Source organism: Cuculus canorus, chromosome 4, assembly GCF_017976375.1.
Source record: "Cuculus canorus isolate bCucCan1 chromosome 4, bCucCan1.pri, whole genome shotgun sequence".
Classification (NCBI taxonomy): Eukaryota; Metazoa; Chordata; class Aves; order Cuculiformes; family Cuculidae; genus Cuculus; species Cuculus canorus.
Window position 1 is genome coordinate 3,884,780 of NC_071404.1, and position 27,226 is coordinate 3,912,005.

Genomic DNA, 27,226 nt, shown 5'->3' on the forward strand with positions numbered 1-27,226 from the left:
CCAATTTAAAGCTATTCCCCCTCATCCCATCCCTTCAGACCCTTGTACAAAGTCCCTCCCCAGCTTTCCTGGAGCCCCTTCAGACACTGGAAGCTGCTCTAAGTTCTCCCCGCAGCCTTCTCCTCTCCAGACTGAACCAGTCCAACTCTCTCAGCCTGTCCCCATAGCAGAGGTGCTCCAGCCCTCACATCATCCCGTGGCATTTTCACACAACTTGGGGGATTTGAAGAGTTTGAAGTTTCTCAAACGTGGCTGAAATTACCCAAGGGTTCAAAAAGCTTTTGGAGACAGAGGAGCTGATAAACGTCCACTGTGCCCTGTTACTGCTTTCCTATCTTTAGGAAACTGAGCTTCAGAACACACCACTTTACTCATCATTATATGAAAGCAATGAATGACATCGCCTTCGCTACACTTGTAAATACCCAATATCAGCATTTTAGCTCATTTTTCCACCAAGACCTCCTTGTCCTTGTTGAAAACAATGTTCCCCAAGGAACATCACCAACAGAGCAGCCCTGATGACCGTACCAAGAGTAAGACCAACCCAGGCTAAGGAACAGATCCTTGTATTCCAAGTTCAAGCAAAACGGTGTCATGGACAGCAAAAGGCTCCTAGAAATGCAAACAAGGACTTACAGGAGGATTCTTCAATGCACATGTAGCATTATGGCTTTAGAGGCATTAAAGGCATTGTGCAGATTAATCAAACAGAATAATGATCTCATAGTGAAGTGTTGAGCTGGAATAAAAGAGATTAATGTTCGGTTCTCAGCTCCAGAAGTCCTCACTCTTGAGGAAAGCCATATCAAGTCCTGCGTTTTGCCCCTCCTTTCCACAAAATCTCCTTTGAATCCGTGACTGTGAAACCTGAGTGAAGATGCCAGAGGGAAAGACCATTCCAAAGACTCTTTTATTATTATTATATTTTCCTTAATACCCGCTATGAGGCACCGTCTTGTTTTATTCATGATTCTCTTAAGAAAGATATTCCATCTTAAGGAATAAAACCAAGTATGTGTTATCTTCTGAATAATATCACGTGCTTTTTCTGAAGAACAATTCTGAACAAACATGCACACGAACATACCACATAATGTGCAGTGCAATTTAACTTAATAACACGTTTGATGGAGCGTCGTTACGCTTTTGCAGTCCCAGAGGTGAGGTTACTTCTCCCAAGTAACAAGCGATAGGATGAGAAGAAATGACTTCAAGTTGCACCAGGGAAGGTTTAGATTGGATATTAGGAAAATGTCTTTACTGAAAGAGTGATGAAGCATTGGAAGAGGCCGCCCAGGGAAGTGGTGGAGTCACCATCGCTGGAGGTGTTCAAAGAAAGTGTAGCTGTGGCACTTCAGGACATGGTTTAGCAGGCACAGTGCCGTTGGGCTGGATGATCTTAGAGGTCTTTTCCAGCCTCAATGATTCCATAATTTTATAATTTCGGCAAAATTCTGACGTCAGTGGAGCACTTCTTGGCCTAAATTCACACAGAACCAGAAATGCATGGTGAGGGAAACTGTTCCACACAGTTTTGTGTATTTTGTGACCTCCCATTGCTAGATTCCTAAACACTCTGGTTGTTCTAGAGTTAAAGGAAGGTTCTTCCTTTTATTTCTCAAGCTCACATCATAGGTAGCAAGACATTCAACTCCCCATGATGGATTTCTAATTCAGTTGCTCCACACCAGCTCACCGGTAAACTCTCGACTGTCCAGCATCCGGCACAGAATCAATAAGGTTGGAAAAGACCTCCAAGATCATCAAGTCCAACTGTCAGCCCAACACCACCATGCCTACTAAACCATGTGCTGAGGTGCCACATCTACACTTTTTTTGAATGCCTTCGGGGATGGAGGCTCCACCACTTCCCTGGGGTTCCAATACGTCATCATTCTTTCAGTAAAGAAATGTTTCCTGATATCCAACCTAAACCTCCCCTGGTGCAACTTGAGGTCATTTCCTTTCATCTCAATCCCTCTGTAAACCAGAGCTATCCAAGACTTCTTGAAGTTGCTTATTTTGAAGGCTCTTTGGAGATGTTCACTAAGTCAGGCTAGCAACCTTGCTGTTGCCCAAAACACAAAATGCAGGCCAGATTTTGGTGAGGATTAAAAGAAAGGGGAAAGTATGTGGGTGGAAGAAGAACAATACAGTTAAATTAGAAAGCTTTTTTTTGTTGTTTCTTAATCTAAAGCCAAAAACTAGATTGAGTCCAAGTTTGTGCTGTGCACCATAAAGAGCAAGGGGAGGCTCCTCCATCATGAAGGGATACACACACATGCAGACAGAAGAATTTGCAGTGAGAAGGTAACTGTGTTTTAGAGTGTCACCCATCATCTGTGTCACCCACAACCCAAAAGCCGTTGCTGTCTGACACCAGCAGTAGGTGACAATCACGATGGAGATACTGATGACCACAACAACCAAACCTTCCTTCCCACACACAGCCTGAAATTGCATGGGGAAGCCTCAGAAATCCCACAAGATTTCGACCAATTGCTTTGAAAACATAATTAACTTCAATTGTCGTTTGATTTTATCTCCATTTTCTCAGGTTCCAGGCTATTTGGGAAGGCACTCCATGTAGGCACATGTGGGTTTGCACCCTGGTGCATGCACGCACTTGTCTGGAGTTACCAATTTCCCAGTGTATCTGCTTTTCTCAGGGCCTCCTCAGAGAAAAAAACATAAGAAGGAAGCCGAACCTTTGCGAAATCTTCCTTCTTATCCCATACACTAACTGATAAAAAGATTTCTGCTCCTGCTGTGCCTTGCTGACAGGGATGAGCTCAAACCAAGGGAGCATTCAAACTCAGCTTGACTCTGCCAGGCTCAGCTCTCCGGTTCCTCCAATGTTTTCAACAAACTGCTCTCACAGGGGTTTCAAAACAAGCTGATGACCTGGCCCTTCCAGTAAGGAAGAGGTTTTCCTCCCTTCTCCACATAAATTATAAAGATTCTTGAAAAATGGAAGGATGGAATTCAGAGAAAGTTATAGAGAACAGAAAAAAAGACCGAAGCTAAAGGCTGGCACTCCAGGTCACATAGAATCATGGAACGGTTTGGGTGGGAAGGGACCTTAAAGCCCATCCAGTTCCAACCCCACTGCCACGAGCAGGAACACCTCCCACTGGAGTAGGCTGCTCAAAGCCTTGTCCAACCCGGCCTTGAACACCTCCAGTGAGAAGCAGCCATGACTTCCCTCAACAACCTCAGCCAGTGCGCCACCACCCTCACAGGAAAACATTTCTTCCTCAGATGTCATCTCCACCTCCCCTCTTTCAGCTGAAAAACGTTCTCCCTTGTCCTATCCCTGCACTCCTTGATAAAGAGCCCCTCCTCAGCTTTCCTGGAGCCCCTTTCAGTACTGGAAGCTGCTTTAAGGTCTCCCCGGAGGCTTCTCTTCTCCAGGCTGAAGAACCCCAGCTCTTTCAGCCTGTTCTCGTACGGGAGGTGCTCCAGCCCTTGAATCATCTCTGTGGCCTTCTCTGGACTTGCTCCAATAGATCCACGTCCTTCCTGTGCTGAGGACTCCAGACAGGACACAGGACTCCAGGTGAGGTCCCATAAGAGCGGAGCAGAGGAGCAGAATCCCCTCCCTCGCCCTGCTGGCCACGCTGCTTTAGATGCAGCCCAGGACACAGTTGGCTTTCTGGGCTGTGAGCACACACTGCTGGGTCGTGTTGAGTTTCTCATTCAATAACACCCACAAGCCCTTCTCTTCAGGGCCCCTCTCAATCCACTGTCCATGCTATCTTCAGCCCCAGTGATTTTCCATTTATCCTCCTGAAGCTCGCTCACAGGAGCTGGGGCAGCAGAACCCAAATCTCCAGACATTGCAGCTGCCTGTGTGATCATAAGCTCCAACATGTGAGAATCATAGAATCACCAGGTTAGAAAGGACCCACTGGATCATCGAGTCCAACCATTCCTAACACTCCCTTAAACCATGTCCCTAAGCACTTCATCAACCCACTCCTTAAACACCTCCAGGGAAGGCGACTCGACCACCTCCCTGGGCAGCTGTTCCAGTGCCCAATGACTCTTTCCGTTAAGAATTTTTTTCTGATATCCAGCCTGAACATCCCCTGGCGGAGCTTCAGGCCATTCCCTCTTGTCCTGTCCCCTGTCACTTGGGAGAAGAGCCCAGCTCCCTCCTTTCAGGTAGTTGTAGAGGGCAATAAGGTCTCCCCTCAGCCTGCTCTTCTCCAGGCTAAACAACCCCAGCTCTCCCAGCTGCTCCTCAAAAGACTTGCGAGCACAGAACTTGCCTTCCATGAACTGTAGCAAGGAAGTTTCTCCTCCTCCCTCTGTGTTTTGTTGCATGGTGTGAGCCTTTAAATCTCTGCGTGATGGAGAATTGAGCGTATTGGAAGGAATTTAAAAGCAAATAAGAACAATCAGTGTTACTTCCACTGCAGCAGTGTGTATGGATTCCTACTGAGGAAATCATCAGGTGGAAGGTGTCCCTGCCCATGGCTGAGGGGTTGGAACCGGATGGGCTCTAAGGTCCCTTCCACTATTGAAGAAATCATCAGGTGGGAGGTGTTCCTGCCCGTGACAGGGGAGTTGGAACTGGATGGGCTTTAAGGTCCCTGCAACCCAAACCATTCTACGATTCTATGATGATATGAAATTGGTGCTGAATCTACTCAGAGATTACATCTTCATTCCCTCCTTTCTTCTTCCTTCCTTCTCCTCCCTTGGGGAGGTACTGTTCACAGAGGCTTGTAGTGGTAGGACGAGGGGTGATGGGTATAAACTGAAGAGGGACAGATTTAGACTGGACATAAGGAGGAATTTCTTCACCATGAGGGTGGTGAGGCACTGGAACAAGTTGCCCAGGGAAATTGTGGCCACCTCAATCCTGGAGGTGTTCGGGCTTTGGGCAGCCTGATCTAGTGGGAGGTATCCCTGCCCATGGCAGGGAGGTTGGAACTGGATGATCATTAAGGTCCCTTCCAACCCAAACTATTCTATTATTCTGTGATTCTTCTGCCCAAAATGAAATTTACCAGAAAAAAAAGTAGTTTTTAGTACACCAAGGGTCTCAGTAAGCCATGAGCAGGTGACCTACACTGCTATTCTCTCTTTCGGGCCAAGAGGTATCGCGAGCAGCAAGACTACACATCAGGGAGGGGACACACGGAAGTATGTCAGCTTGAAGAAAAGTTAACATCTCTGCAGGGTAGGTTCAGTGCCAGTTTGATTCAGAAAAATATGACTGTGTGTAGCGAAAGGGTTGGAGGATTCCATGAAAGAAAAAAGAGTTGTTTCACTCCTAAAAAACCCTTCCTGTTCAGCGGAAAATTCAGCTTGCTATGAAGTCAGATGGAAGTTCTGAGCCAGCCCAGGCAGAGGTTCACCTATACACCCAAATGGGAAAGGCCAAGCACAAGGCATCCAAACATGCAGCCCTGCCAAAACCTCAGTGGTTTTATCATCCAGAGTTCAGATCAAGACCTCCTGTCCTGCTGTTCGCACTACGTGCGGAAGAGTTTCTGAGACACGTCTCTTGGCAATAATCCCAAAAGCGCAGCTTCTGACCCGCTCCTGGGAGCGGAGACGCTGCAGATTCTGAAAGCTGAATTTCCTACAGAAGTGTCCCTGTGCCACATCCTCTGCTGTGAGCGCAGCACTGGAACAGCACAGCGGTATCAAACAATGCCTCTAATTTCTCTCAACACGACTGTTTACACAAGCCTGAGGCTTTACCCTAAGGCAGGCCTGGTGGCCGAAGGCTTGGGGAGATGAGCCTACCCTTGTTTGCACAGCATCAGGGATGCTTCTCTTCTGCTCCTTCTGTAAACCTGTTGGGATTGTGAGAATAATTATGTGGGGAAAAGTGGGGTGAAACTGCCCTGTCCCACAGGAAAAACGGGGGCAGACAGCAAAGCCCTAGGAGATCATAGAATCATAGAACAGTTTGGGTTGGAAGGGACCATAAAGATCATCCAGTTCCACCTCCCTGCCATGGGCAGGGACACCTCCCACTGGATCAGGCTGCCCAAGGCCCCATCCAACCCAGCCTTGAACATCTCCAGGGATGGGGCAGCCACAACTTCCCTGGGCAACCTATGCCAGGGCCTCACCACCGTCATTGCGAAGAAATTCCTCCTTATGTCCAGTCTAAATCTGCCCCTCTTCAGTTTATAACCATTGCCCCTACTCCTATCACTAAAAGCCTTTGTAAAAAGTCCTTCCCCAGCTTTCATGTAGGACCCCTTCAGGTACTGGAAGGTCACTATAAGGTCTCCTTGGAGCCTTCTCTTTTCCAGGCTGAACAACCCCAACTCTTTCAGCTTGTCTATGTATAGGAGGTGCTCCAGCCCTCGGATCACCTTTGTAGCCCTCCTCTGGAGCCGTTCCAACAGCTCCATCTCCTTTTTATGTTGAGGATTCCACAACTGGACACATACTCCAGATGAGGTCTCACAAGAGTGGAGGAGAGGGGCAGAATCCCCTCCCTCACCCTGCTGGCCACGCTGCTTTTGATCCAGCCCAGGACATGGTTGGCCTTCAGGGCTGTGAGCATGCATTGCTAGCTCACGTCAAGCTTCTCATCGACCAGCACCTCATGTCCTTCTCCCCTGGGCTGCTCTCGGGCAGTAATGAGCCAGAGCAACCTTTCCTGGCTGAGAAAGGCAGGATTTGCATTCACGCTCCTTGGGAGAGGTGGGACTGTTTGCTAGTGGACCTGTTTCCACCTCCCATCCTCCCTCCCCTCCTCCAATAATGCAACATTTTCAGTTCAGCCAGTTTTGATTTGAGAGTGCTGCGACCTCTTCCCAGAGCTTCCACAGGACCTGGGAGCACTCGGATATCCGTGACTCCAAGTTTTCCCATTACAAATGCTGAACCTTTTAGATATATTCAAGGTTTCGGATCTAAACTTTGAAGTCTTCTTACCTCCGTTCTGCAATGCAAGCTCCCTGGTCTGCCAGTGCTACGTCTGAGCTAGAATAAAAGTGCAACACTGCTGAAATGGGTGACAAAGAGGCCAGCAACTTGTGACAAATAAATGTGACCAGTGAAAACAAAGCCCAGAAATCTAGCAACACATCTGAGTGGAAAGCTTTGTATAGACTCCATGCGTTTGTTTTCTCCCACGTAATCCAAATCCGAACGCTTTGGACCTATAACCTGAACTGCTAGAGGATGTTTAATGAAACACTTTAACAAACAACCCATAAAAGCATAAAATGACGCTCAAGTCCTTCCAGTTGACATCAGCTATCTCATAACCACAGGTTCAGAGAGAAAAATCACTCGGCCACAATGTCTTTCCAGTAGCCTCAAAGAGCAAAGAGGCTCACAGAATGACAGACACCTCTGGCATTCCTGCATCCAGCCCACCAGCCCACACTACTTGAAGCAGGAGAACAAGTCCCACAAACTTAGCTGTAAGCCCTGCTGTCTTATTCTGAAAGGATTTTGCTGCGGAAGGAAAACACTGTTGGACTATTCCATTCCATGTCTTCATCATGCAAAGGAAACCGCTCCCATGCAAGCAATTTTGTTGGGATTGTTTACGCTGGCCAGTCAAATCAAGATAACACTGGCCATGGGGAAGCATCAGCCCATGGGTGCTTCACTTCATGTACATTCAGGCGCTTCCTTGCCAATCCCAGTGGTATTTGGATTCCAGGTGGTCGATAAACTTCCCAGATGCTAAGCAGCATAGATAAGTGCATCCAGACCACCACTTCTTAGAGAAAGCTACTGCCTCAGTGCAGGTGGCACCTTCGTCATAGAGTCATGGAATGGTTTGGGTTGGAAGGCACCTTAAGGCTCATCCAGTTCCATCCCCCCTGCCATGGGACACCTCCCACTGGATCAGGTTGCTCAAATGTGTGTATTGTTCTACATATTCTCCATATTACAATAGGACCTGTGTTATTTTGGCAGATATTTGAACCTACTCAGTCTCTTGCTCCTCCAAAAATACTTCTATGAAAGCAAAACTTGAATACTGAACAGAATTTAGACTATTATTAGTTACCATGTGTACCATAAACAAATTTCTTCTGTGTCTCTGACTTTAGTCTCATTGAACTGAATCTTTTTCTGGGATCGCCTATGGCAAATCATAATATCATGGAATCATTAAGGTTGGAAAAGACTTCTAAGAACATCCAGTCAAACCGTCAGCCCCACACCACTGTGCCAACTAAACTATGTCCCAAAATACTACGTCTACATGTTTTCGAACACCTCTAGGGATGGGGACTCCATCACTGCCCTGGGTTCCAGTGCTTCACCACTTCTTCAGTAAAGACATTTTTCCCGACATCCAATCAAAACCTCCCTTGTTGCAACTTGAATCCATGAGAAATCCGTACACTTGGCACCTCCGAAGGTTGCTTTTCTCCTGAGCAGGCCACATCAGTACTACCTTCACACCCAAAACATCTCTATTATGTTTCTACTGTACTTTAAAAGGGACTTGAGGTCATTTCTTCTCATCCTATCAGTTGTCACTTGGGAGAAGAGCCCAGCACCCACCTCGCTAAAATCTCCTTTCAGGGAGTTGCAGAGAGCAATGAGGTCTTCGCTCAGACCTCTCTTCTCTAGACTAAAGAACTTCAGTTCCCTCATCAGCCGCTCCTCTTAACCCCTGTGCTCCAGTCCCATCCCCAACCTCGTTGCCCTCCTCTGGACACACTCCAGCCCCTCAACGTTCTTCTTGTACTGCAGGGCCCAAAACTGAAAGCATGTACCACAGACAGAGCTCTTCTTCTAGGACACTTGGCCTCTTCTCAGTAAATCATCTCTAAATGAAATGGAAATATTCCCCAAACCAAAAAGTGAGCCAAGCAGACTGAAAAACACACATAGCAAAACACAACATGAAATTCGGTTAAGGACATACAAACATACACGCTAACAGATGTGAAACTCATTGCTAAGTATCAAGCAGATTCAAAGGGAAGCGTTCAGTCACCCTTAAAAGTTACGACCGAGCTGAGTTTGGCACGGAGGTATCGCATCAGGTTTGCAAAGAGTTCAAAGAATTTTTATGTGGAACCATAAAATGGCCCAGTTTGTGAAGCTCGCGGTGTCGGCGGGACCCTATGGTGAGCTGTAAGGAAACATCAAACCACACAGACACATTTCATTCGCAGACAGGGCGAATCTGTGAAAGCCACAGCAACAAGAAATGCTTTAAATAAGACCTCATTTATAAAAATCACCAGGTTTCACCCATGCATCTCAATTTGCTCCTCCAGCAACACCATCCTAGCATCAAGCCCATTTTGGTTGGAACGAGTCCTTGCAAATATCGAACAAGAAATCTTACAGTAAGATTTTTATGGGTTTTTTTTAAAGCATTCCTCAATCCTTTCCTCAAGTCAGACCATGGGAAGAACTTCAACCACAAGAACTGCCCACAAACTCCCTGCTGGATGTTGGATTTTAATTCATCAACCTCCTGAGTAATGTTCTTTCTCACTCCATGAGCTTCTTTCTTACTCCACGGCCTTATTTCTTACTCCATAGCCTTCTTTCTTACTCCATGAGCTTCCTTTCCCCCAAAAGACTACATGTTTCTTCTTTCCCCCTTTTTAACAACTCCCCCATGCCAGAACCTTGAACCCATCTGTGCCAAGATCACTACGCTTCAATCCGACACTGCTTTGTCTAACCAAGAAAAAAAAGCTTTAAGAAAAGCCCACTTCAAAGTAGTGCAAATATCGACACCCAAACTCTTCGTGTCTTGTAACACACACTAAAAGTTACAAAAATGAAAGGTTCTTTCAAGTAAATAAAGAGAAAATACCATATTCATTAAAGTTTGCATCAAAACAAAGGCAACCCCTCAGTCTAAGAAGATCACACTCATTAAGATCAAGCTGGGGAACGACGAAGTACAGGATCCACCATGTAGATCATAGAATCCCTAGGTTGGAAAAGAGCTTTGAGATCATCAATTCCAGCTGTAGATGTTGTAAGATGGAGGGATGTGAATCCATGAGAAAGCCGTACACTTGGCACCACCGAAGGTTGCTTTTCTCCTGAGAAGGCCACATCAGTACTACCTTCACACCCAAAACATCTCCATTATGTTTCTACTGTACCTTAAAAGGGACGCTCATTCAACTTTTCACCTCCTCAGCACAACAGCCAAAGCTTTTCCGACTAATATCGACCTGGGACGATGACGGGGAGTACACAATCAATCCTTATTAAGGCTGATGATTATTCTCGATGTGCCCTGTAAGACAGAAACAACCAGTTAATGGCTTGCACTAAGATGAGCAAGTCATCTCACACGGATCAGTCCTATTGAGCAAACGGCCTTTTTAGAGCCCAAATTTTGCTTGAATTTTGCTGGGGGTGACTGGATCTGTCTCATATAACTGAGATTGTGCCAGCCACTAAAGCAGAGTCCACACAAAATCAGTTTATTACAAGCAGAGCTGCAGGTACATCAGCCAGCAGAAGGCACGGAGAGCGTGGAGAAGACAACTGGAGACCATAGCTCAGGCCATTTAGGGAGTAACCAAAGGCTGTGCACTCTGCTAACACAACAGGAGCAAAATGAACAAAAAAACCTAGTCTGAAATTGCCATCTTTTGAAGCGAGGACAGCAAAGAACATACATCATTTGGCCTAAACATGGAAAGTTGTGCCAGATTTTACATCCAAATCTAGACTGCTGCCTTAAAAAAAAACGTATTTCATAGAATCACAGAATGGTTTGGGATGGAAGGGACCTTAAAGCCCATCCAGTTCCAGCCTCCCTGCTGTGGGCAGGGACACCTCCCACTGGATCAGGCTGCTCAAAGCCCCATCCAACCTGGCCTTGAACACCTCCAGGGATGGGGCAGCCACGACTTCTCTGGACAACCTGTGCCAGTGTCTCATCACCATCACAGGAAAACATTTCTTCCTAAGATTTCATCTCAATCTCCCCTCTTTCAAAACTTAAACTCATTCCCCCTCATCCTACCACTGCTCCCCCTGACCAACAGCCCCTCCACAGCTTTCCTGTGGCACCTTCCAGTTCTGGAAGGCTGCTAGGAGGTCTCCACGCAGCCTTCTCTTCTCCAGGCTGAACAACCCCAACTCTCTCAGCCTGTCCTCAGATGGTTGCTCCAGCACCTGGCATCATCTTTGTGGCCTCCTCTGGACTCGCTCCAACAGATCCATGTCCTCCCTGTGCTGAGGGCTCTAGAACTGAACACGGAACTCCAAGTGGGGTCTCATGAGAGCAGAGTAGAGGGGTAGAATCCCCTCCCTTGCCCTGCTGGTTCCACTGCTAGGAAAGGCAAGGTTTGTGGGCAGGAGCAGGGCACTTGTTAGGCCAGCCAGCATTAGTGGAAAAGGGGACAAACGTTTCAACCACATAAGACCTTTTGGAGGCCTGACCCCGGGGCAGGTGCCTTCAAAGCTATGCTCTGCTTCCAAAAACGGCTCTGAGGTGGAATTAGGCATGTATCAGTTAGAACATCTGCAGGAGGGGCTAGGTGGCTCTTCTGGAGTTGTGGGTATGTTAGTAAAGAGGAGAGGAAAACAATACCATCAGGTTCGGGGAGAGACGAGTGAATTATTCCCTTGGCCACTAGCTCAGTGGGAACCGGTGACTTTCTCAATTACGCAGTTAAATCAGTTCAGTTTCTCAGTCCCTTTCTGTAGTGCTCCATCCAGTTTTAGATTTTATTTCCAACTAAAGTTCGCCACACTTTCCACATGCCGCAAAACACAAACAGACAAGTTGCAGTTTCATAAGGCAAGGCAAGTCTCAAAGAGCTAAAACCACCTCTGCTGCTAAAACAGCTCAGCGAAACTCAACTTTCTTCTCAACTGTAGCACATGAAAAGCTGATGTTTTTTATAATAATTATAGAATTCTAGAATTGTTTGTGTTGGAAGGAACCTTAAAGATCATCCAGTTCCAACCCCCCTCCCATGGGCAGGGACACCTCCCACTCCATCAGGTTGCTCAAAGCCCCATCCAACCTGGCGTGGAACACCTCCAGGGAAGTGGGGGCATCCTCAGCAATCTGGACCAGTGCCTCACCACTTTCATTGTGAAGAATTTCTTCCTAATATCTAATCTAAATCTTCCCACTTCCAATTTAAAGCCATTTCCCCTCATCCTATCACACCAGGCCCTTATAAAAGTCCCATCCAACCTGGCCGCGAACACCTTCAGGGCAGCCACAACTTTTCTGGGCAACCTGCGCCAGTGCCTCATCACCCTCACAGGAAAACATTTCTTCCTAAGATCTCGTCTCAATCTCCCCTTTCAGCTTAAAACCACTCCTCCTCTCCTGTCCCTGCACTCCCTGCTCAGGAGCCCCTCCCCAGCTTTCATGTAGGTCCCAATAATGCTTTATTAGAGCATTCGTATGGAGTGTAAGCTGCTATGCACAGCACCCAAACCACTGACCCAGAGCCGGCAGCTGATCTGGGAGCTCCCAGGCTTGCCCCTCTCAGTGTAGCTGCCAGAGACCGCCAGGCTGCAGAGCACCACTGAAAGAACCAATATCCCTGTTCCAACTCAAGGTATTGAACTGACAGCTTTTATCTTTGCATTGGATAAATGGGATGGTCAATTTAGAATCATAGAATCACTTGGTTGGAAAAGACCTTTGAGATCATCAAACCCAATCGTATCTGTCCACTATTAAACCACATCCCTGCACACCTCATCTATCCGTTCTTTAAACACCTCCATGAATGGGGACTCCACCACCTTCCTGGGCAGCCTCTGCCAGGGCCTGAGAACCCTTTTGGTGAAGAAATTTTTCTTAATGACCAATCTGAACCTGCCCTGGTGCAACTTGAAGCCATTTCTTCCTGTCCTATCACTGTCACTTGGGAGAAGAGACCAACACCCACCTTGCTACAACCTTCTTTCAGTGAGTTGTAGAGAGAGATGAGGTCTCCCCTCAGCCTTCTTTTCTCCAGATTAAACAACCCCAGGTCCCTCAGCCGCTCCATGTAAGACTTGTATTTTATTTTAAGTGCTTGTAGAGAGGAGATCTGTTCTACAGACACCTGGAAGAAGCAGCAGAACATCTTCTCCCTCGTGGTGTAGCAACACTCCCCAGACACCCACTCCACCACTTTGCATTCCCCAACAAATGACCCAGGCTCACTCACGGCAATGTGGACTCCAGATCCGGCTTTGTAGCTAAACAGGCTCCCTCTAATTATCCCTCACCCTGATGACACCTAAATGATGGATCAGGAATACAGCAGAGACTCGAAATGAGAGTGTGAAAACAAGACCGGCTCCTTTCTCCATTCACACCACAGGTCCCAGGCGCATGAGGACACACTCCTGCCTGAGTCATTCCCAGCAACGCTTCGCAGCCCGGCAGCAACCACAGATATTTCCCACGCAAGTGGATTTTTATAAAAGACTATTTAAAATGAGAGGAGACCAAGAGTAACTTTGGGACTGCAGGGAGCGGCGGTGCGATTAGAAGGATTGGTCATGTCTGTAGAGTCTTATTAGGTGTAATTTATATGCAAGTAAAGCAAATATCCCCCACTTTTCTAGGAAAATGCCAAATTCCATCCTGATTTACACGCTTCGCAATCCCATTGACTTCAGAAGGACTGCCTGAGGGATGAATCACCAGGCTGCAGCTTCCCAGCTATACAGATTAATCCCTTCTTATTCCACCTTTCAAAATCCCGATCAGCCAACCAGGTGCTGTGGCAAAGCCTCCCCGAGCCGAGTCGCAGCCCCGCAGCGATGTTTCCCCTCTCCCTGTCAAAGCTCAAGGAGGGGGTGGAAGGGAAATAAAAGCCTGAAGATGGAAAACACCGACCAGCAAACTCCATAGCCTCGGCAAGCAGGGCAGAGCACGGGGGCAGCTGGGGGGGTATTTGGAGTGGGGGAATGGAGGGAAAACCTCTCTTTCAACCTAATTAAATCCAGATCCCAAAGCCATTCTGATCCAGGGGCATAAGGGAATTTTGTTAGGAAGAGCAGGGAGAAATTAACTCCTCACTCGGGCTCTAATCTTGTTTTCATTGTTGTTTAAATTCTCTCACTTCCTAAGATTCCAGCATTTCCTCCTGATAACGAGGAGCTCCGGCTTGCCAGCTCATCTGCCCCTTCTCTCCAAGGCATCTGGGCGGATGCTTCCCCCCACCAGGCTCTTAAAATCACACAACCGGCTTCTTCATTGACAAACATCAGGGCAAAAGGCGATGGCTGACCCCACTCTCCACTTCAATCGTCGCTGTTATTTACAGCGCTACCAACACACTGGGATGGAAGCGAATAAATGTTTAATGGCCCCGTAAACACCAAGGGCTTTATCTGCAGCCCAGTTCAAAGCCTGATCAAACAGAATAATCCTCTACACGTCTGTCGGCCGCTTCCCTGGCCTCCTGTGGGACAGCAGGAGATGTACACGGCAGCTCCATATGCAGACAAGAAAGGGGATCATCTATAGGGAGAGGGGGATCAGCCATAGGGAAAGGGATCAGCTGTAGGGAAAGGGATTAGCTATAGGGAGAGGGGATCAGCTACAGGGAGATCAGCTTTAGGACAGGGGAACAGCTATAGGGAGAAGGAGATCAGCTATAGGGAGAGGAGATCAGCTATAGGAGGGGGGATCAACTATGGGGAGAAAGGGATCAGCTATGGGGAGAAAGGGATCAGCTATAGGGAGAAAGGGATGAGCTATAGGGAGAAGGAGCTCAGCTATAGAGAGAAGGAGCTCAGCTATAGGGAGAGGAGATCAGCTATGGGGAGAAAGGGATCAGCTACAGAAAGAAAGGGATCAGCTATAGGGAGAGGGGTCAGCTATAGGGAGAAAGGGATGAGCTATAGGGAGAAGGAGCTCAGCTATAGGGAGAAGGAGATCAGCTATAGGGAGAGGAGATCAGCTATGGGGAGAAAGGGATCAGCTATAGAAAGAAAGGGATCAGCTATAGGGAAAGGGGGATCAGCTATAGGGAGAGGGGGTCAGCTATAGGGAGAGGGGGTCAGCTATAGGGAGAGGGGGTCAGCTACAGGGAGAAAGGGATGAGCTATAGGGAGAAGGAGCTCAGCTATAGGGAGAGGAGATCAGCTATGGGGAGAAAGGGATCAGCTACAGAAAGAAAGGGATCAGCTATAGGGAGGGGGGATCAGCTATAGGGAAAGGGGGTCAGCTAGAGGGAAAGGGGGATCAGCTAGAGGGAGAGGCGGATCAGCTATACTGATACAGACGTTTTCCCTGGTTCCATCTCAATTTCTTTCTCCCAGAAGGGCAGGATTATGCACCAACCTGCCTGACCTTAACTTCCACAAAATATAGAAATGCGGGTGGCATCTACCTCTAGGATGCAACAAAAGCAGTCATTTATAACAGGAATATTACACATCGAAAGCCGAAAATATGGGGAGGAAGCTGGGAGAAGTACCATTAACCTGCAGACTGGGGTACAGGGGGAAAAATACCTGCAAGCTTCATAAAGTGCTACAGGAGACTATGAGATCAGAATCATGGAATGGTTTGGATTGGAAGGGATCTTAAAAATCATGCAGTTCCACCTCCCCGGCCATGGGCAGGGACACCTTCCATTGGATCAGGTTGCTCAAAGCCCCCTCTAACCTGGCCATGAACACCTCCAAGGACAACACATCCCCTCACAGGATTCACAACTTCTTTTGAGAATGTAGCTTTACTTTAAAAGAGTTATGGAAACAGGATCAATAGTTAGGCAATCTGCATATCACACAACTTGCACAATGCATGGGATTGCCAAGGCGTCATGTGCATCTACCCAGGCAAGTGCTGACTCCTGCCCGACCAACTCACGGGAAGGGGACACGGGGGGAGAAAAACAATTCTTCAGGCAGATAAACCACAGCCTCAGAACTGAAATGGAAGATTTATTCCCCCTTCAGAAATAGCTGTGGGTTCATTACTCAATATTCCCTCTCCAGACAAGCCTTCCTTATCTTCTAGTATCTAGAAGATAAGATACTTCCTTATCTTCTAGATAGATACTAGATGGGCCCTTGGGCAGCCTGATCCAGTGGGAGGTGTCCCTGCCAATCACAGGGGGTTGGAAATGGATGATCTTTAAGGTCCCTTCCAACCCAAACTATTCTATGATTTCAGACTCTCCTATTTCCACAATGATTTGTTAAATGAGTAATTTTGACATATTCAAGCTAAGCAGGTATGGTTTTATTACACTATTACCCATCACTGTGACGAGCTTCCCTAACGAGCTGATGCTATATCACATTCCTGTTATGGTTTGGTAAACTCACATGGAGAAACAGACAAAAAAAAGTCAGGAGGACTTCACAGGTGAGACCTTACCCAGGACGTGGGGTTGCACCGTGGCACCATCCAGCTATTCAACACATGGGCGACAGCAGCCACGCCTGTTCAACAGTTTCCGACACCACCATAAGAGAATCAGAATTGTTTGGGTTGGGAGGGACCTTAAAGCCCACCCAGTTCCAACTCCACTGCCATGGGCATAGACACCTCCCACTGGATCAGGCTGCTCAAAGCCCCATCCAGCCTGGCCTTGAACACCTCCAGGGATGGGGCATCCATGACTTCTCTGGGCAACCTGTGCCAGTGCCTCACCACCCTCACAGGAAACATTTCTTCCTAATCTTTAATCTCAATATCCCCTCTTTCATCTTAAAACCGTTCCCCCCTGTTCTGTCCCTGCATTCTCTGATAAAAGGCCCCTCTCCATCCTCTTTAAGTACTGGAAGGCGGTCTAAGGTCTCCCTGGAGTCTTCGCTTCTCCAGGCTGAACAAGCTCAACTCTCTCAGCCTGTCCTAGTATGGGAGGTGCTCCAGCCCTTGGATCATCTCCGTGGCCTCCTCTGGACTTGCTCCAACAGCTCCACGTCCTTCCTCTGCTGCGGACAAGGACTGAAATTTTCCAGCCTCCAAAGTAGCCCCAAAACTGGGTCCTGACGCCAACAAGAGCTTCTGATATAGCCAAGGCCAACCTCCGCAACCAATGCCACCAGCTCAGGTGATGGGAGAGACCCTCTTCCCTGTCTAATCTGCTCAAACTGGAGGGCTCTATAACTCCAATCCACGCAGAAGGTGAGGAATCAGGGCAGGATTATGAAAATAGAGGCTTGAGGCCAAAGAAAAAGGAGCCTGGAAGCAGGGCTGCCGTCAGGGCGTAGCTCAACCGTGCTCCAGCCCCTTCCCTCCCTCCACGGGGTCGTTTGGATTTAGCGTGGCCAGGAGACTCGCGTAGAGGATGTTTGAGAACTCACAGAGCTGCCAAAAACGTCAAATTAGAGCACGGCGAGAGCTCATAATAAATCCACCCAAGCAAACCACAGTCCTGCTCAGCTGCCTGTTTGGGTGAACCTAAAAGTCATGAAAGTAAAGATCTACCGGCAATTCCACCCAAAAAGGCTTCCTGTCCTTGCACGGATCTTTGTTTGCGTTGGGTTTTAGTGGTAGGTGGGAACACAGACTACAATTTGTGGGAGATCGGTTATTGCCGCTAAGAGGCTTTTATTTTCCTTCCCCTCTTAACAGATAAATGCTACGCTGTGTCAGCTTGGTCCTGTGTTCACAGAAGGCAGGAAAAATTAGCATTATTTATTGGTGGGTTTAGTCATTTTCTAAAAGAAAAAAAGATAAAGGACGAAATACACCTAAATTAGGACCCCCTCGCCTTTCTTTTGCAACTAATGCATCAAAAATGAAGCAGGGAAAGAGCATTTTTGCCAGGGCTCTAAGAAACCACACTTAGAAAAATCCCAACCCAACATTTATCCAAGAAGCAGAATGAAAACAAGCAGAACAATAAGAGTCCCGGAAGCTTGCTCTGAGGAGACATCTGGGAAGGTAAAAGGAGGAAGCGAGCAAAAGAAAATGCATAGCACAAAGATTCAAATTAACCCAAAATAGAAATATTAATCCTTTTCACATTTCTACAGCACTGCACACAGTCAGCAAGATCATAGAATCACAGAATGGTTTGGGTTGGGAGGGATCTGAGAGCCCATCCAGTTCCAACCCCCTGCCATAGGCAGGGACACCTCCCACTGGATCAGGCTGCTCAAAGCCTCATCCAACCTGGCCTTGAACACCTCCAGGGATGGGACAACCTGGGCAACCAGTGCCAGGACCTCACCATCCTCATCGTAAAGAATTTCTTCCTCATGTCTAATCCAAATCTTCCCCCTTCCAATTTAAAGCCACCGCCCCTCTTCCTATCACTCCAGGCCCTTATAAAAAGCCCCTTCCCCAGCTTTCCTGGAGCCCCTTCAAGTACTAGAAGCTGCTCTAAGGTCTCCGTGGAGCATTTTCCAGCCTTAACATCTCCAGCTCTCTCAGCCTGGTCTCACAGCAGAGATGCTCCAGTCCCCTCGCTGGGCTCCCTCCTGTATGTCCATGTCCCCCTTGTCCTTGGGAGCCCAGCACTGGACACAGCGCTCCAAGTGTGGCCTCCCCAGCGCTGAGCAAAGGGCAGGATCCCCTCCCTTGACCTCCTGGCAAAGCTCTGCAATGGATCCCAGGACACCACTGGCCTGCTCTGCAGCAACATTATGGTGCTGTTTGATGGTCAACTTGGTGTCCACCAGAACCCTCAGGTCCTTTCCTGCTGAGCTGCTTTCCAGCTGGGTGTCCGCAGCCCTTCCTGGTGCCTGGGGTTGTTCCTTCCCTGGGCCAGGACTTTGCACTTCCCGTTGTTGAACCTCATGAGGTTTCTGACAGCCCATTTCTCCAACCTGGTGAGGTCACTCTGCATGGCAGCATGACTCTCTGAAGCATCAGCTACTCCTTCCACTCTGATGTCATCACCAAAGCTTGTGGAGGGTGCACTGTGCCCAGTTATCCAGATCATTAACAAAGATTCTAACAGGCCTGGGCTCAATATTGACCCCTGGGATACAGTACTGGTCACCGCCCTCCCACTGGGCTTCATGCCACTGGTCTCCACCCTCGACATGACCCTTCAGCCAGTTTGGAACCCACCACTCTGCTCGTCCAGTCCATACATAAATAGCTTCTCTACAAGGATCTTATGGGAGACAGTTTGCCTGGGGCCGTTTAGTCTGGGGAAGAGGAGGCTGAAGGGAGACCTCATCGCTCTCTGCAAGGCCCTGCGTGGAGGTTGCAGTGAGGTGGGTGTTGGTCTCTTCTCACACAGAACACATGAAGGACAAGAGGACATGGCCTCAAGCTGCACTGGGGAGGTTTAGACTGGATATCAGGAAAAATGTCTTTACTGAAAGAGTGGTGAAGCTTTGGAAGAGGCTGCGCAGGGAAATGGTGAGGTCTCCACTCGTGGAGGTGGTCAAAAAATGTGTAGATGTGGCACTTTGGGACATGGTTGAGTAGGCACAGTGGTGTTGGGCTGACAGTTGGACTGGGTGCTCTTAGAAGTCTTTTCCAACCTTAATGATGCTATGATTCTGTGATTCCAAGTCCAGGTAGACAACACCCATGGCTCTCCCCTCATCTACCATGACAGTCTCTCATCATAGAAGTTTCTCAAGTCAGCCAAGCAGGACTTCCCCATGGTGAACCCATACTGACCACTCCTGATGACTTTCTCATCCATCAAGTGCCTGGATATGTCTCCAGGACAAGCTGCTCTATCTGTGCTTATAGTCTGGGCTCAAAAGAGCTGGAGAATCTCACATTTATCTTCTCTTCTTGGTGGCTGATTGCAGCAAAAATAACTGCAGGGAAATAGCAGGAAAGAAAAATTCTGGTGGGTCACTATGAAATCCGTTCTCGTACGGCCACCTCATCACTAAAAAGCTGAGTTTAGATGAATAAGTAGAAAAGGCACAGACAGCATCAGCTGTATGGATGATAAATACACATCATTTCCTCCAGCAGCAAAGCCTAACCTCGCTGCAAGGAATTGCCATTTACTTCCAGCACACATGGATTACTCAGAGACAGAGAAGCCAGGGGCAAAATTAACTCTTGGAGGGCAGTGTGTCCCAGGAGACTGGATCAAACCCAGCCTGCTCCTTCCCTCCACTGCACACAGACTGAGAACTCAATGGTCTCTTTGATTGCATCCATGGCCATAATAATAACTTTAATTTTTAGCTTCTTGATTTTGGCAGAGAATCTCTTAAAAGCCCAATCAAGAACAATTAAAAACAAGAACTGAGTGAAATAAGGCGCCAACAAGGTTTGGCGTCTGCTTCTTTTCCCTTAAGTGGGATGGAGGATTAAGAGGTCAACACTGAGGTTCCTGAGAAAGCCCACAGAGAGAGGTACCCTTAGAACAGATCCAAAAAGCCTTTTTCTTAATAGAAACCATCTGGAATTTGCCAATAAGAGACCTGCAACTCTGCAAGACCAGTGAGATGGAGCCCTGGCTTCAGCTCCCGCTTGGGCTCAGCAGTTCATGTGCAATTCCCACGTACCAAGGAGGATATCTAGCCAGCCGGCAGGCTGTTCTGTCCTTCCCCGATGATGCTATGATGCTAAGCAGCCAAATATGCAAGTCACTGCCCCAGAAATTACATAGCAATTACTGGACCTACCTAGGAGAGAAGTTCTGGCCATGATCCTCTTCCCCATTAGATCCTCATAGGGCTTGAGACACCCACAAGCACTCACACTGCATGCAATGCCGAGAAGAGGGACCAGGACACAATTCCTTCCCTCTTAACATCTGAGCATTAAACTGTGTGCATTTTCGCATGGGTGCTCAGATTTGAGGGACAAGGAGGGACGCAGTCTTTATGCTTCAAACAGCCAGACACTGCCGCAAGCTTCTTGCTGACCACCGACAGAGTGGAAACCTAACTTCTAGACTGGAAGCACGTCAAGGAGCCCCAATGTTGGCCACCCAAAGAGCCCAGGATTCTGGGATCACAGTTTGGACCTTGTTTTAGTTTCATTTAAGGACACAGAATGTCAAAACTTGTTAGCTGGGACAGTCACATTCAAATTCAAAGCTTTGTACTCCTTCATGAATTCAAAAGAAAGGCCGAGCAGATGCACCATTAAGTCCAGTCTCCTTATTTTTGAGAGCAGGGAGAATTATCCCCAACCTCACAGACACAAGACAACCCTAGAGAAGCCACTTGTCACACAGTTTGATGACAGAGGCAGCAACAAAACCCCACTCACCCGGCCACGGGTCTCATGCCTTGCAAAATAATTGCCTTCCCACCCAGAACTAAAGGTTACAATTACAGTCAGAATGAGTCAAGCCGGAAAGGCCTATTTAAAAAAAAAAGAAGAAAAAAAATGGAAAAAGGTTTTAATGAAAACATGCAGGCGATTGTAGGGCAGAAAAGAAGCTCATTTTTGTGCTGCACCTTGTTTGCTCGTGCTTTGTCTCAGTTACCAACCATGAATTAAATACTTCAGTTCAAACTTTGCTCATCTGGTACCTTTAATACTTAGTCACCAGGAACTGAACATCTGTTTTGCTTTAAGGCTTACGGGAGTGACTCAATGTCATCTACAGCGTTGGACTGTGAAGATTACTATTCCTGAGGTTTCTTTTCCCCTTCCCTAGCAACAGGGCTGCTGGATTTCAGGAGGAGGAATCACAATACAAAATGTTGTTGCAAAACCATTACAGATGGACACAACTTGAGGAGGAAGCACAGGACTCTATGAGGACAGGCTGAGAGAGTTGAGGTTGTTCAGCCTGGAGAAGAGAAGGCTCCAGGAGACCTTAGAGTGGCCTCCCAGTACCTGAAAGGGCTCCAATAAAGCTGGGGAGGGGCTTTTTATAAGGGTCTGGAGTGATAGGAATAGGAAGAATGGCTTTAAATTGGAGGGGGGAAGATTTAGATTAGACATTAGAAAGAAATTCTTTAAGATGGGGGTGGTGAGGCACTGGCACAGGTTGCCCAGAGAAATCGTGGCTGCCCTGTCCCTGGAGGTGTTCAAGGCCAGGTTGGATGAGGTTTTGAGCAACATGATCCAGTGGGAGGTGTCCCTGCTCATGGCAGGGGGTTGGAACTGGATGGGCTCTCAGTTCCCTTCAAACCTGAACCAGTCTATGATTCTATGACCCAGGAAGGCTTCATCCTCAGCTGTAAACAAACCAGCCGAGATGCTCCCAGTGTGCACACCTGTGCCCCGCAGCTCCCAAGGATCAATACGCTGTTGCAGGGTGATCTATGGCTTTCAGGCCTCAGAGAAGCAGCTATCTCCTGCTGTGTTTACAGTAAGCACGATAAACAGACAGCAATTAAAATGACTCCGGCGGCACTTTCAGCATGTGCATTCCCCCTGCCCCGAGCCTGAAAGCAATCCCAAAGGTTTATCTATGATTTAACCTCCGCTGGCTTTGGGCATGGCAGATAGCTCAGCATCACGGATCCTCATCAGCAGTGAAGTGCCCGAGGTAGATACATCGCTTTGGAAAGAGGATGCAGCAGCAGGAAACATCCTTGCACCGAGGGACCCAATTAACTTGCTGATATAAGACACCAGCATCCGATTAGCGCGGAAGACATGCATGCATAAAGGCATGCTCCGCCTGGGAAAAGGACTTCAAGGGCAATAAATGCTGTGTGTATGTGCAAGGGAAGAGCCTGGAAATGGTCATCATCTTGGAAGGAGAAGGGATTTGTGCAATTTCCAAATCGGCTGACAAACTGATCGTTAAGAGCCATTTCCCTTCTTGTTTTTGAAGGTTTGATCTGGCCAAGCAAGCACAAGGAACACCATCCTGCCTTCATTAATGCTCCCTGGCTGCATCCAGAGCTCTTCAAGGCAGCCCTAAGAGGAGCTGATCCACCTCAGCCATTCGGCTCTGGTATTGCGTATCTCATGCCAAATGCATCTTTCTTGTCGCACAGTTGAGCAGCGATGACATTTTCTGCGCCACACGTGTCTTGGCTTTAATGAGAAATACCGCTGTTTCATGGGTCGTTCAGTGAACAACTATTTGCCCTGGAAGAGCATTAGGCAGAAAGCGAATTTGGAGATTCCGAATTTACCTCGCCAAGCAGCAGCTGTAAAGCTTCCACATGTGCGGAAGGCGGATACTGGGGCACAGGAGGTTTTATCACTTCCCATACCAGATGTGGGTGCATCACATTTGAAGGGTTTTACACTTCGCTTCACCCTCTGCATACAGATAAGGGCACTCCATTGAGGATGCAGAGTGATGAAGCATTGGAAGAGGCTGCCCAGTGACATGGTTTAGTAGGCATGGTGGTGTTGGGCCGGAAGTTGGACTGAATGATCTTAGAGGTCTTTTCCAACCTTAATGATTTTATGGTTTTATCGTTAACCTGCTGGAGGACAGAGTTCCAAAGGGAAATCTAGGGAAACCTCTGTTCAGGGATCCCAGCTGAGTCCTTTAACCTCCAAAATGTTTTTCCCCCTGCAGTAAACTCTTAAAAATTAGCGTGCATAGTCGCAACCTGAGACTGTCCAAGTATGCATGACAAACCACATCTAAGATGCGTTTAATTCCATACCTCCCGCAGCAACCAGCAGCAGGTCTAAGAAGCAAGACCAGCACGTACCATGTTCTCCCCAGAACACTTCCCAACCTCAAACACAGACTGTTTCTGCCCAGAGATCTCAGCACTTTCCTTCCATGAGTTCATCCAGTCACCTTTCCAATCCACCTAAGCTTTTAGGCATCCCACAGCAAGTAGCACCACAAACTTAACACACGTGGAAGTGTTTTCAAGCACCAGTAGTATGTGGGGGGAGGACATGCTACCAGGACAGGATCATCAACTCCAAAAACTACAATATCCACAGCCTACAAAGCTCCATCAAGTTCTCACCCCAAACCTTTCATAGTGTAACTACAGACCACGACAAATAAGCGTTGCCATGCAAGTCTTAAAAATACAAATTGCACTCTGCATTAGTACCTACACGGGGAATGAAGCAGAAGAACTGGTTTGAAAAGTGAAGAGAAAAGAAAATACAGATGACTCCGATAACATGTCTAATTAATAAAGCATAAACTAGACAGGCTGGTTCAGTCTGAGCGTCCCATCTGCTTTGCCTTCAGTCGGGATGGTTCCCATCTCCACAACTGCCAGTTTCCATGCAGATACTCCCGCGTGCCGACAAGTCAAAGACATGCCTTGAGCACCCGGTACATCTGCTCTTCTATGGCGCAATCGCACGTCCTTGCCTTCTTCACTTAGGAAGAAGGGATGAACAACGAAAAATATGAGTGCACAGCATGCAAAGCATAGTCTTGAGACACCAAGGCTGTATCCCAAGGATGAAAGATAAGAGCCTGGCATGAAGTCTAACTTCATCAGTCCTCCATGGCCTGTAGACAGGTGCTTATCACCTTTGAAGCCTTAACCTCCCAACATTTTTTATTCTGTCACGATTTAAGTGACTTTGTAATCAACTTGTGTGAAGTTCTACTGTGTAAATGCTGATGTATGAAGATTTACTTGTGGAGAAACTAAGTACAGCTCCCTATGGTCATCAGTTAGAGCTATGATACTAGAAGTTCAGGTTCAGACAGGGTCTTGATCCCTGCATGCTTTGGGTCCTCCTTTTGGAAACATTATGTCTTCTCTGCTTGGACTCTCAACACCTGGAAACATCCAGACACTCTTGAAAACACGCACCCTGGCTCTAAAAGCTTCAACAAAAGGAAAAAGCGAGCAAGAAAAGCAAGGGGAGCATCTCCAGTCAGTGGCAGAGCCAAGGACAGGACGTGGGAGATTGTACGACTGGACTTCATGATCTCCAAGGTCTTTTCCAACGAAACAATCCTATGATTCTACGAGATGGAGAAGAACATCTAGTGCCTGTGGTACCCCAAGAAAGCAAATCCACAACTTAAAATGAACCAAGGAGAAGTCGGTAGGAGGAGTGTACTGCCTTTTAGTACTGGAAAGCTCTAAGGTCTCCTCAGGGCCTTCCCTTCTCCAGGCTGAACAACCCCAACTCTCTAAGCCTGGCCGCATATGGGAGGTGCTCCAGCCCCCAGATCATCTCAGTGGCCTCCTCTGGACTTGCTCCAACAGATCCATGTCAGAGAAGCTTTGCCTGTGTCCCTTCACACAGGCCCAGAGTGGCTGTTGGCACCCACTCCTGAATAAATCAGCAGGAATCAGACCCTGAAAAGACAGTCTATTACTTTCTTTACGCCGCATGAGGGAAGAGGAATGGAACTGAATAAGCAATGTCCCATTGAGAAATTCCACACCACACCTACAATTACATACAAGAAATAAATCAGCCTAGCGTTCAATCCAGTGGAACAGGGAATGCCAAACATTTATTAAAGGAAAACCTCGAGTAACTTGGATGTAAACAAGCTTACAACCACCTGGGATGCCAAATCCCTTTCACTGTCTTTGTATTGAAGAGCTATAAAGACCTTATCTGCAGTCAGAGCTGGCTTGAGGGAGGATCTAGGGAAGGATCTGCCATCGCAGAAGCATCCCTAGCGCAAGCCACTGAGCTCCAGCCATGAGTAGTGGGGACATCCAACCGCTACAGCTCGTTCCAGCCCATCTCCCATCTCCACACGCCTCAAAATTCAACAGCATTAAACAGCAGAGAGCTTTGGTTTGTAAATCATGGTTGCTACACTGAGGACCATTATTCATCACAACTGCTGTGTCTAAGGAACAAAAAAGCGGTGACAGCAAAATCCTACAGCACAGATTTGTTCTTCAGATTTCTCTGTTAAAGCTAAACGGAGAGAGAGCATGTGGGTGGCTGGAACCTCATCCCAAGGAGGTCAACCAACACAAGAAGCCTCGACTGCACTGGAATAGTCAAGATCGCAGGGAAATTACTTACAAGTAAGCAGATTTCCTCCAGAAACCGACAATAAATTGCCGGTAGCATTGTAGGAGTCTTTCTTCTGAAAAGGAACTGGATACGTAGGGATGGAGCTAACTCAGGCATAAGCACAAAATAAAAGACAAGTTTAGCTGCAACTTGCTGATGATGCTGAGATGGAACCAGGGGGGCAGGGGAGATTGGGGCAGCAGCCGGTGCTTTGGAACAGGCACGGAAACAAGTTTCCATGGGAGCATATTTCTTTGAAGTCAGATGCATTAGATCATCTCGTCCTCTAGAGTATGTTGTTTCCTAATGTTTTGCCCAGACCAATTTCAAATGTCAAAAGCGATGGTTGGGTTGGTTGGTTTTTTAACTACCTTGAGTCCCCACGGAGCCAACCAAGGAAGAGAATTTTAGGCCCTTATTCTGTCTTTCACATTACAAATGCAATTACAGCTGCAGCCTGATTACAGCGTCTCCTGTCACATAGATTCTGCAAGAGGCTGAAAGAACAGCTTGCCTTTCCAGTGGAGTTAGAGAAGTCCACATGAAACCTTCAGTGCTCACATGCTGACGGAATTTAAGGCAGGCATGTGCAGTCTCAAGGGAAGAGCATCCCTCGGAGAAAGCCATTCACACTCTTCTAAACAGACCCGATGAAAAGCCCTTGAAAAGTACTTTCCCTGAAATCCAGTGGGAGGTGTCCCTGCTCATGGCAGGGGGTTGGAACTGGATGATCTTTAAGGTCCCTTCCAACCCAAATCATGCTATGATTCTACAAAATACGGACTACTATCTAAATAGCCCTATTCCTCTTGCTTTCCAATCCTCTCAGCCAGTTAATGATGAAAAATGTTCACTACAGGAAGGAGATTTTTAGATACATGGGATGGTTTGGGCGTCGACAGTCCTGCCCTACCTGGATGCAGGAGATGTAGGGTCGAGCAAAGAAATGGATCACAGGACTAACGTTCAGGTTAGAATGGCTCCTCTTCCTAGACACAGTGAGCATCTTGGATTCAGCTCTTGGATAACTGTAGGAGGAAATTAGCACTACAAGCTGGGAACATCTGGATACAGACAGTTAAACAAGATACTATTGTCAGCTCACATCTGGTTTCCACATTTTCATTTCAGCCTACCGCAAGGCGAGAGCCAGGCGGTCAAGGCAACCAGATGGAGATGGGAGAATCTCTGTGGTGGGTTACTTGGGGTCCTCTGAGCCGAATGATCACAATGTCAGCAGGTGAGAGCTCCCTTCTTCACCACCTCCCCACCCCAGGCGCTCCCCCAGCTGCCCGTGCCAGGCTCTGTGTCAGCCCCAGCGAGCCAACCTGACTTGCTAACCTGCCAGAACGTCAGCCGGGACAATGTGCCACGCCCAGGAGACAGCTTTGATGCCCAGGTAAGCAAGCTAAGGTGCCTCACCCGATAGTCAGATGTGGTCCAACATGTGCAGAAAGGAGGGTACAAAAAAACAAACTCCCCAAAACATCTTACTTATCTTTCATCTGCCCCATAACAACTAATCAGCTC

At 47.6% G+C, this 27,226-nt stretch overlaps 1 protein-coding gene across 1 annotated transcript in view; it reads right to left on the bottom strand.

The window, feature by feature from the left end:
* PTPRA (protein tyrosine phosphatase receptor type A) overlaps window positions 1-27,226 on the bottom strand; it is a 151,550-nt gene that overhangs the window by 107,610 nt on the left and 16,714 nt on the right. Inside the window, exon 2 of the mRNA XM_054065427.1 lies at window positions 10,086-10,222. Coding sequence (XP_053921402.1) covers window positions 10,086-10,103 — 18 coding nt within the window. The 5' untranslated portion in view covers window positions 10,104-10,222. The remainder of the gene's footprint in view (window positions 1-10,085; window positions 10,223-27,226) is intronic.